Below are 11,696 nucleotides of genomic sequence, written 5' to 3'. Positions count from 1 at the left end.
TTCCTGTATTTCCACATACGTACATAATGAGATATCTTGGAGATGGGACCCAAATTGAAATACAAAATTCATTTAGGTTACATATCAAGCAAAGTTTGTGTACATTGAATCATCAGAAATCAAAGGTGCCACTATCTCACCCATCCATGAAAAAGGTTTTGGTATTTGAAATATTCAGTTTTCTAGATAAGGGAAACTACTGTAAACCTGTATAGGATTTATAAGGGATGCTAATTGGTGTACTCTGGCTGAGATCCTGTATACTTTTAACATAGGGTAAATATACTGCAGTATAGTTATGTTAGATGCCACATTTGTGCAACTGATTGTGCAACAGATGCCTGCGCACACTGTTGTACAATGATTAATTAGCTCTGCAGTCACAAGGTCAAAAGTGAGGGCGCTGTCTGTGTTGTTGTGGAACAATGGACTGCTGTAGTTACACACACATAACACTTGAGAGAGGAGAACCATTTGTGCACCTATTTTTTCACTTGTGTAATGCCCCCAAAGGGTTCTGGCTTCAAACTTAAATTCATATCATTTTTGATGTATTATATCTGTTTTTCTTTTTTGAACTTGTTAATACTTCAGCATTCTTCATTTGACATTTATTTATAAAATCAAAGTTTGAGTGAATTTTGAATATTCAACAAAAGCTGATTTTGGCTTGGGCTGTAGAGCTGGAATTTAATAATGGCATCAATACTTTCACCCATAATTTTGTAGGACCTTTGAACAATGTAGTAATAAATTCTTCATGATTTCAAGAACAAGCTGAGCAGCAGATAGGCCAAATGAATTTTATATGTCTGCTATACAGTTTCATGGTAGAGAGATGATGAAGGCCCAAATCCAGCTAAATTTAACTGTCATTGAGGTTGAACTATTATATTAAGTGGGGTGAGCAGAAGATTCGGTAGTACCATTTCTCTCTCTCTAAAAAGGAATTTTGATCTCTTGTTTATAATTTCAGATTATAAGATATACAGTAACTCTTTTTACCCGATGCTTATTTTTTTGTTATATTTATTTGCTCTGTTCTGTCTTCCAGTAACTGAATAAGACTTAACTACACAGCCCTTGTTGGAAGTAATGAAAGGTACTTATTGGTTTCTGTAGCCTTTGGGAAAGATGCTAACAAATTTGTTATATTTCCCTAACCACTAAACTTTATTACTGTTCCATGAAATTCAAGGTGGAATGGTGTTTGCTGTTTTGCAAATTGTTTTCTTGAGGTCCTATGTATCGACCTAAAGCTATCAAATAGTTCAGTTCACAAAACAGAGCAGCAAAAGCTGGATCTTTCCTATCCACTACTTACAAACATAAATACGAAAATAATAATCACACTTTGTTTGCAAACTTTATGCACCATTTCTGTACATGTAGTTGGGCTGATTTACTGCACATCAAGTTAGTACGCAAAGGCAGCTGTGACCAATACAAGCTTATAGCATTATTATTCATTATATGTATATTCTTCTTGATTTCTGAAAATAAATTCACAAGATACTTTACAAACAGTTAACACATACAGTAAAATACAAGGTAAATAAAAAAAAAAAAAAAAAGAAACCAGTCATTTGAAACAAAGACCAATTCACACCATTCCTGAAAGTATCTGTGAAGATTTGTACACCTTAGCTGTTTTTAAATGGGAGTCTGCGTCCATGAAGGAGTGCTTGTCATCTGTTAACTTTATTGGCTTTACTGTTATTCTGTTGGTGCTATTTTAGAGTAATGTACAGATTATTATTAGTGTGGAACTGTAATGGCGCTTCTAGTTGTTGTTCAGCACCCACCAGGAAGCTGAAAAGAAAATATTAGTAAGGGTTAGAAAATCCTGTTTTTTTATAACATTTTTCTTTTAGTTACAGTACTTCTGTATGTTGAGATTTCATGTTGCTACTTAGAACATCATAATAACAGTCTTACAGTGTGTAGGTGATAATCTTTTTTTTCACCCCATAGTTGAAGAGTAGATCATGCCATAATGTCATCCTGAATACAAGCTGTGCTTGTTTCTTTTTTTGTTGAACAAACACACCACCGGTGACCCCCAATTACCTTCCTCTTCCCACCCAGATGTCATTCCATTGGATGCCTGCTGGCATGATTGGCCATACAGTCATATGTGTGATGCAACGCCTGTACAATGCATCAGTGCATCAGGGTGCTGGATACATTGGCAAAACACAATCATGAAGGCTCCCCATACATGCCCTCTTTCTCCCCATGCCCTCCTGCTGGTTTGTGTATGTTGTAACTATAGCCATTGCATTATTGGCAATTGTGTTTTTGCTTTGCTTCAGTCCTATGCTGGCACCAGGCTGTGTATATGCCAGAACAATGAAGCACATTTTCCTGTTTGAGTTGGAGTAGCCCATCTGATTTTTGTTCTGGTTTTTAGCCCTGGAACACAGCTTCATCTCACTTTCCAGCCAGTTTTGCCTTGCTCATCATTTAAACACCTTGCCTTCAAACCTTTTAAAAGCCACTTTATTTGGCCAGTGCAGACTACCCCATTTTCCAACACTCAAACCATGATGCATCATGATGCCACTCTGGCTCAATCCTATTATCTCCATCCTTATTTTTTTCCCTTTTGTTTATATAGCTTGTAGGCTATATAAACAAAATTATATTGTTTAAGGTATCTTATCTTTCTCTCTGTTCCTTCATTTGTGACCATAGAAAGTTGCTTTTGTACTGATTTTGGGTTTTGAAGAATTTCTTTATTTTGAGATATATCAGCTAAGTTCTTTTCGGATACCACAAGCTATTTCCTTAGATATCCTGATCATGTCAATCCTGGACCATGATCAATGTCTACTGGAATAAAAAGTGAAATCTTGGGTATTTGGTGCCTTGTATCTTTATTAACTGTTGTTCTATTAATTGAAAAAAAATATTTTGCCATTTTACCTTGTCCTTTTTTCCCCCCTTTACTGTTTTGTTCTGTCCAGGGATAAGCCCACCACTCCATTCTAATCTCCAAGTAAAAAGTGTCATTCATAACAGTGTTCTGCCAAAATTTTCTCTAAATCATTAGAGAAAGACAGATTTACATGAGACAGACAGACATATCAAAAGTAATGTCTTCCCTTCTATTGTAATTTTAGCTTCAGCATATTCACTGTGAGTACATTGGTAACATTTACATTCTAGTTATCTTCCAGCCAGTGCCATTGGACCCAGTATGTCAGGAAGCCAAAACAATTCTGTATTATGGAAGAGTATACAGGGAAACAATGATGCACCCCATTTTTGGACTCTTCCAGCATTGTGGTGACAGAAGTGACATCACATAATTCTTGGTTCTGTTTTAGGGAGTGAGTTAAGAACATTTTTAATATATAAGGGTGTCCTTTCCCTGAAACACTACTGGCTGGCATCCTGTTAGTGAGCTGCAATGTTGCAAGTCAAACTTACACCATTGTCACTCACTTTTGGTTGCTGTGGAGGTTGGAATTGTGTACCAACTGCACAATGACCAAAATCCCCTGCAAAACTCACAGTTTCTCTGCTGTGGCTCCTCCTCCCAACATGAACATTTTCTGGCCAGTAGAGAGTAGGGAAAACAGCTGAGAAACATCAATCAGCTGGATAAACATCAATATAAATAGTATCAATGTATTCACTGAATTTGCTGAAACTAAAATGGGTGCTCATTACCAAAGAGGAGAAAGCAACATTGTTCCCAGGAAGGTATCTAGCAGAGTTCTCAAAATTCTCAGGGATGAATAGAGGACCTCTGAGATATTCCAAAGGATGCCTGTTATTGTGTGTCCAGTTATAAGAAAATCCCCCTGCTCTCTGCAAGCCAGGATATGCTCGTTGGAGAAGGTGAGGTTGGTTGGACTGCAGATGTGTCGTAGTTATACGTGTGAGACACCTCTCAATACAGAATCTTCTCCAATATATTGGTATTTTGACCATTTTGCTCAGTATCAGTGTTTCAGGGCCATTATGTTGGAGAGAGCAGGTGGGGGGGAGGCACACTAGTGCACACAAAGGACTGTATGTAGCTTTCGTGTAGTTTGCATGATTTCTACCCTATTAAATCATGAAGCCAACTGTAGTTAATAAACATATATTTTGTCAAAGTGGGTATGTAGTGGGAGCCATAAAGGAATTTGCTGTTTACAATAGCTATTGCTGTATTCAGGTTCCATTATATTCAGTAAGGATTACATGCAAGGAACTGTATTTTAGTGTATTATGCCATGGCATATGCTTCAGTGGCATTCTCCTGGAAATAAACTCAATCAAATATACTAATTTCCGCTTCTGAATGAACTTGCATAGGTAAGGGTTGTAGCCTTACTTGTCATACACAGACCATTGACTGAAAAGAAAGAATGGTAAAGGGATGCTTCTTTGCTGTTTCCCCTAGAATGGAATATGGATGCAGAGAGGAAAGACAGTAGAGAACAAGGAAAAGACAGTATCCTTACATAAATTTTAAAATATTACCAGGCACTAGCATTGTTGTAATATGTTCTGGCATTTTCAGGCAATCCACGTTACTCCTTTGGAATGTCTTGCTGTAATTTGTCTGCAAGTGACTATAGAAATAAATATTACATTTAGATATTTACATTTCCCTTTCTATATCAGTCCACACTTACATGCCAGTAAGCATAAATTTACAAGTTTATAATGTATTTGTTATAGTATGTTTCTTTGATAAAGGAAGCAAAAGTACACTGACCATAATTAATGGCTGAGTTCATGTTTACGACATCCCATTTTGTCACTTCAGAAGTGCACAGTGTTAAAGGATTAATAACTAGGCACCACTCAGGTAGAGCTGTTGTTTAGGAGCATGGTGCCTCTGTAGCAGTCCCTGTGATTTGTCTTACTCAGGCATCTTACTTGCACCTAGTAAAAAGTCCAGTGGTGGATCCCTAAGTTTTTCATTTATTTGAAAACCACCAATAGTGTTAATTCAACAAGAAGAAATCTGCTTGTCTTTTGGAATATTTCTGTATTTTGTCAGAGCAGTTTTCAGACGCATCAATGCCTTTATGATGGTCAGATTTATTAAAACTGACAGCATGCTTTTTTATCTCTTTCTTACATGCTTCCACCTAACATAATAATATGTTAATCCAAGTATTCTGAGTAATAGCTAAAGGTTTTATACAGTTACAGGAAGAACTTGGTATTCTAGCAAAGTGTATTACCTGTTCCTGTCTAGTGATAGGTAGGTAGGAATTAGCGATACAGTTCTCTTTAACTAATAAACTAATAGAAAAAACTGACACACAGTAAGCAGCTTATATTTTAAAAAGTGTGGCCTTTCACAGCCCTAGATGGTACTGGCAAATACTGTTTTTTTGTGGGGAAATCATAGCATCATAGAGTTGGAAGAGACCGCAAGGGCCATCCAGTCGAACCCCCTGCCATGCAGGAAATCCAGATCAAAGCATCCCCAACAGATGGCCATCCAGCCTCTGTTTAAAGACCTCTAAGGAAGGAGATTCCACTATGCTCTGAAGGATTTTGTTCCACTGTCAAACAGCCTTACTGTCAGGAAATTCCGCCTAATGTTGAGGTGGAATCTCTTTTCCTGTAGCTTGCATCCATTGCTCCGGGTCCTAGTCTCTGGAGCAGCAGAAAACAAGTTAGCGCCCTCCTCAATATGACATCCCTTCAAGTATTTAAACAGGGCTATCATATCACCTCTTAACCTCTTCTCCAGGCTAAACATCCCCAGCTCCCTAAGGCGTTTCTCATAGGGCATGGTTTCCAGACCTTCCACCATTTTAGTCACCCTCCTTTGGACCCACTCCAGTTTCTCAACATCCTTTTTAAATTTTGGTGCCCAGAGCAGAATAGAGTGGCACCATTACTTCCCTTGATCTAGACACTATACTTCTATTGATGCAGCCTAAAATCGCATTGGCCTTGTTAGCTGCTGCATCGCACTGTTGACTCATGTTCAATTTGTGGTCTACTTGGACTCCCAGATCCCTTTTGCACACAGTCTCGTTCAGCCAGATGTCACCCATCCTATATCTGTGCATTTCTTTTTTCTGCCCTAAGTGCAGTACCTTACATTTCTCAGTGTTGAAATTCCTTTTGTTAGCTTTGGCCCAGCTTTCTAATCTATTAAGGTCATTTTGAATTTTGATCCTGCTCTCTGGGGTATTAGCTGCTCCTCCTAATTTGGTGTCATCTGCAAATTTGGTAAGTATGCCCCCAGTTCTGTCATCTAAGTCATTGATAAAGAGGAATTAACTTTTACTTCTATGTCTAGATCCAATTATGGCAGCATGGTTACACAGCCTCCAGTTATGCAAGCCATTTTATGCATTCCAGACTTGAACAAGGATAATCCAATATATTCTTGGGAAAGTAGTTCTCACTATTTGCCATTGTGACAACAGAGCCAGGTGGCTCAGTGAGTTTACATGCTGTTTGGGCATTCCAGCCTCTACATCAATAAGCCAAGATAGCCACTGAGTAGCCCACAGGGGTACTAGAAGCTCTCAGATGGATCTGTGGGGTGTCAAATGCCAGAATTGTCTGATTCATTACCGCTGGATGGATGGTTTCTTCCTCTGGGCACAGATCTTGTCAGAATGACCATACTTGCAGGGTTTTTTGCTCTACCTGCACTAAGCTTGATCTTGGCCTTTAAAACAAGTTTCATTTCTGACATTTTCAAACACATCCAATCATCATAAATGTGTACAGTTGTGTGGATACCTGTTCCAGGCATTGTCATCCCAGAATTCATAAACAACGAAGTGGAGTCCACTTGAAAGCTTCTGAATAGAAACACTAGAAAGGAAGGGAAGGAGGGGACAGAATTAGTTTGATGGATAAACAACCAAACAAGAATGAAGAAGAGATAGGCTCAGTTGGTGCATATCGGTGAAAAGCCATGGCAAGCTAGGCTTCCCTTCCCTTTTCATTTCTTGGCCACAAGGAGATGGAAAGTGGTTTTGAAAGAAATTGCAGTTCCCATGTGTTACAGGAAACTTGTTCAGAAGCTGCTTCACAGACACAAAAGAGAAAGATGAGAAGGGGAATGAGACTAAAATTCACCAGCTGATTCTCACAGCAGGAAAGTGTGGCTCTGTGGTCTCTGTGTCACATACCTATGGTCTTGTGCTTACACAGAGCCATCAGCTGGAATATTCTAGACCTGAGGAGCCTTGGTGAGATCCCTAACCTGATCCCTGATCTTTCTTGTCTTGTGATTGCTTGGCCACAGCATAGGCGTCATTCAACAGTATGTAACAGGCTGAGCTTCCAAATAGACATTTTAATTGAAGGGAAATAAATCCAGTAAGAAGTATTACTAATTATTATCTGAATGGTATAATGAGGGATCCACACAATTCGAGTTATTTCCATGATCTGCCAGCCAGAGGCAGAGAATCCCATGGTCCTAGTCCTTTCTTCCCATTTCCTTCCCTAGTTTGCCCAGAATAAAGCCGTATGCCATAGTTTTCTACCAGTTTTCTTATTCTTACACTTTTCAGTCTTTTTTCTACCCTCTTTTCTAAGACCCCCCCCCCCCACACACACACACACATACACCTTCTACTCAGGTATTAAGAAGGGGTAACTGACACTTAGCTACTATTATGTTTTTCAGCTAAAGTAGCATCTGGCACCAACCTTGTAAGGTAAACATACAAGCAGCAGCTATGTGCATCAGTGGATCCTCATCCAAGTGGAAAGATGTGCAGCAAAGCCTACTTCCTTGAGCATTTGGCTGCTAGCTAGACTGGAATGCTATCAGGTTTTACTCTCTTCAGACAAAATAACTTTGTTTTATTGTTAACTGCCCTCAGGTCAATCTCAACCCATGGTGACCCTGTGGATAACACATCTCCAAGACTCCCTGTCCTCCACTGCTCTTCTTAGTTCCTGCAAATTCATACCCGTGATCTCCTTAACAGAGTCCATCCATCTAACGTGGTCTTCCTCTCTTTCTACTTCCCTCCGCCTTTCCAAGTATCATTGTTTTTTCTAATGAGTCCTCCCTCCTCATGATACTTCTGAAGGATGACAGCCTCAGTTTTGTCATCTTGGCTTCCAGGGAGATTTCTGACGTGATCTGATCTAGGATCCATTTGTTTGTCTTTTTGGCTGTCCAGAATATCCTCAGCACTCTCCTCCAGGACCACATCTCAAATGAATTGATTTTCCTCCTATCTTCTTTCTTAACTGTCCAGCTCTCACATCCATACATGGTAACAGGGAAAACAATGGCTTGTACAATTCTGACTATTGTATTCAGCTGTATATCTGCATTTTAGAATCTTTTCTAGTTCTTTCATAGCCGGTCTCCCCACTGTTGATCTTCTGATTTCCTGACTGCAGCCCCCATTTCTATCAATGTTTGATCCCAGGCATGAGAACTCTTACTGCTTCTATTTCTTCATTATCTATGTTTTTGTCTAGCTGCAAAATAACTAGCTGCACAAATTGTCAAACTTGGAAGGACCAGCAGGTGGCACCACATACATGTAGAATACAATCTGCCAAGCCAGGGAGGAATGTCCTTTTCTTCAAGTATCTTGAAAATAAATATTTTTGTCTGACAAGTAATTCATTGTTTCTACCCAAACCATTGATTTATTGCAAGCGTCTCTTCATCCTTTTCCATTTCTATGCTTTTATTTCCTCTGTGTTGATAACAGTTCCCAGATATTTCATTTTTATTTTTACAGTTCTACACGAACAATAAATAGTACAAAACAAAATAAAATCAGCTGTCTGTATAAAAATTTTGAGTAGACTAACTGTTCTTCTGATGATGGATGCACTAGGTTTACTGACTGGCTCTGCAGTTTAGATTCTCCAGACACACTCTGAAGATACATACAATAAAGTTACTTACAATAAATATATATTTAGCGTCGCTAATTTCTTCATGGTACTGCCTTCCTGAGATGAAAGGTATGAACTAGCATGAAGATAGCTAAAAGCACTGTAATTCGTTTTCTTTACTCTTATCTCTATGGCTGAGTTAATTGTTTCATCATTTTTCTGCTGTTCTTTAGAACTGGGTTGCCACTGAATGTTGGAATTTGATCTTCACAAATATTTGTACAGAAAAGTCTGTTCCTCAGCTTGTAGTTCTTCATGACCAAATGTGATTGCTTAGATTGTGGTGATCAGTCAACCAAAGCCTGAGAGTTCTTAGAGGCAGAGAAAACCAAGCATAAATTACTCTCTTTGCAACTTAAGTATGGTTTTCTACTTTTGAGTGACTTGCTTTTCAGCAATAGTCAAATAGTCAAAATACCCCAGAGAGGTACGTTAAAGGAAAAAGAAAGTTGCCTTGTGATAGGAAGGGGTGATTTAAATAAATACTCCTTAGTATTCTTACTGTTAGTGTAAATTTCTAACTGCCTTCCATCATTGATGTCAACAGCACTTGAATAACAAAACTGATATTTTCAAAATTCTATGGCAAGTATTTTATTTAGCTTTCAATACTTGAAAATTGACAGGATATTTACTCAGAAGTTGGTTCAAATGTGTACAGTGAGGTTTGCAGTTACCAAAGTAAATGGTAACCTTGGTGTTGCTTTTTTAACAGAAAATTTGGTACTAGAGGCATAAATTAGAAGGAAGGAATAAGAACAGGTTCTTACACCACATAAAACAAGAGCAGTTCAGCATGTTTCAGCAAACCTAATCCAAAACTAACACTATACACATGTGAAATGAAAAAAATCGAGTCAGGTAAGTAATGCATGTAAGTATTGCAGGTAAGTATCCCCATCCATGAAAAGGGAGACACAAAAGACTGCAGCAACTATAGGACCATAGCATTCATCTCCAATGCGAATAAAATCATGCTCAAAATTCTGGAACTTAAGACTCCAACCATACAAGGAGAGAGAAATCTCAGAGGTTCAAGCAGGATTCAGGAAAGACACTAGGGACTACAATGCAAACAAGATGGCTAATGGGGAAGCCTTTGATTGCATGGATCATGAAAGGCCCTTAAACATATGGGAGTGCCAACACGTCTGATACCTCATGAGGAATTTATACTCGAGACAAGAGGCTACTGTAAGAACAGAACACGGAGAAACAGAATGGTTTCCAATTGACGAATCAGATAAGGCTGTATCCTTTTAAAGGCAGGCACACATGGCTGTAGTACAGTTGAGTAGATGAGATCCCTGCTGTTTCCCAACTCAGCTTTTATTAAATTGTTTATGGCAGCCACACTACAACCCAATTTCTCCAGCCCTCCTTCACTATCCTCCCAATGTCAATGCTACTTTTAAAAAAAGAAAAGAAAAGAACAACTTCTAGCTAGGTAGAAGACAAGGAGCAAAGGGGAGCAGCATGGTGTTAAAAACAAAATAGGAGCAGCTTTGTCAGAGGCTTTGTTAACTGAGGTAAGCCTGTGTTTCCTAATGTGTTAATGATTGCTGCTTCTGTTTACTTAAATGATTAGCCTACTATGGTTTGTATTCTATATGTTTGTAATTATGTCCCACTTGAACTCAAATAAGACTTTAAAGCTACTAGACTGATTTAGATCTTCATCATAATATGAAGTGTGTTTATAGGATTTATTAATTAGTGACCTTTAGTGCTTATCTGAAATGGAAATTCCCTTTGGTGACCTAAATGCATTGTGCCCACGCCATATGTGGGTGCATTATATGCGGCTTCCAGCTTACACAGAAATAGTGCACCAATCAAAGTAATGGCTGCCCCAAGCTGCGAGCATGTACCCCATTGTTTTTAATGGGGTACGGACATACACCGATTTACCCTTACGTGGTGGGATCTGGAACAGATCCCACCACGTAAGGGGAGGGCCCACTGTATATTCAACTCCTGAGAGAAATGTACTCACTGTAGACATCCATCCTGGGAAGAGGCGGTGTCCACATACTGCTTCAGAGCAAATCGGAATGTCTCAAGTTCTTCTGCTATTACTGACATCTGGCGCTGAACTATCATTATGTGCTGGCAAAAACAATAGAACAGTGGAATCAGTGAACATGCAATATATTCCTGCCATCAAATTAATTTTCTTCTGTTCCAAAAGGTCAGTTCATGCACAAAATTTACACATATAATGCAGTTGCTGTTTCATGTAGTCACATAATTGTTCAGCTACAAGGGTCTCCAAAAACTGCCTTTTTTAGCTTGTTGCAAAGGCAGGAGTCTATAGCTAAAAAGTTCCCAAGAGATGACCATCCAACGTTGTTTAAAAATGAAAGATAGGTCATCACTTTCTTTTCCAATGTTAAACTTATACTGGAATCTTCTTTTTTGTAATTTTTACTTTGGAATCTCCTTTTTAATTTTAATCAGGTCATAACATCTGGAGCAGCAATCAAGTTTAAGTGTCTTTCAGATATTTGAAGATGACTATTTCAGCTGTTAAACTTCTCCAGACTAAACACACCCATTGTTCATAGAATGGGTTTTCTATACCATTTACCATTTTGACCACTGCCATCTGGATACACTCAAGCTTGCCCATATCCTCATTAAAGTGATACTCAGAAATGAATGCAGTACTCCAGGATAGGTGTGGCCAAAGCAGAATAGAGTGGTACTGTTCTTTTCTTCTTGATACAGCCTAGAATTGTATTAATGTATTGCTACTGCATTACACTGCTGGTTCATGTTTAGTTTATAAAGTCTAGATCCATTTAGTACAAACTGCTGAAAAGGCGGGTGTGGGA

The 11,696-nt window shown here is 38.7% G+C and overlaps 1 protein-coding gene across 2 annotated transcripts in view; it reads right to left on the bottom strand.

Annotated features, from left to right (window-relative positions):
- Positions 1-1,359: 1,359 nt before the first annotated feature.
- Positions 1,360-11,696, bottom strand: part of LOC149317482 (N-terminal EF-hand calcium-binding protein 1-like) — a 58,375-nt gene continuing 48,038 nt past the window's right edge. The window contains exons 10-13 of one of the 2 annotated variants that reach the window (XM_089518918.1): positions 10,856-10,968; positions 6,721-6,795; positions 4,461-4,571; positions 1,360-1,812 (exon numbers count right to left, since the gene is read on the bottom strand). In XM_089518918.1, coding sequence (XP_089375044.1) covers positions 1,731-1,812; positions 4,461-4,571; positions 6,721-6,795; positions 10,856-10,968 — 381 coding nt within the window. In that variant the 3' untranslated portion in view covers positions 1,360-1,730. The remainder of the gene's footprint in view (positions 1,813-4,460; positions 4,572-6,720; positions 6,796-10,855; positions 10,969-11,696) is intronic. The other variant, XM_089518919.1, reaches the window with a different exon arrangement.

The sequence above is a fragment of the Sceloporus occidentalis genome, unplaced genomic scaffold (genome assembly GCF_023333645.1).
Source record: "Sceloporus occidentalis isolate IW3139 unplaced genomic scaffold, rSceOcc1.0.p SCAF_3, whole genome shotgun sequence".
Taxonomy (NCBI): Eukaryota; Metazoa; Chordata; class Lepidosauria; order Squamata; family Phrynosomatidae; genus Sceloporus; species Sceloporus occidentalis.
The sequence above is the reverse complement of the archived record's forward strand: the minus strand, read 5'-3'. Positions and strand labels throughout refer to the sequence as shown.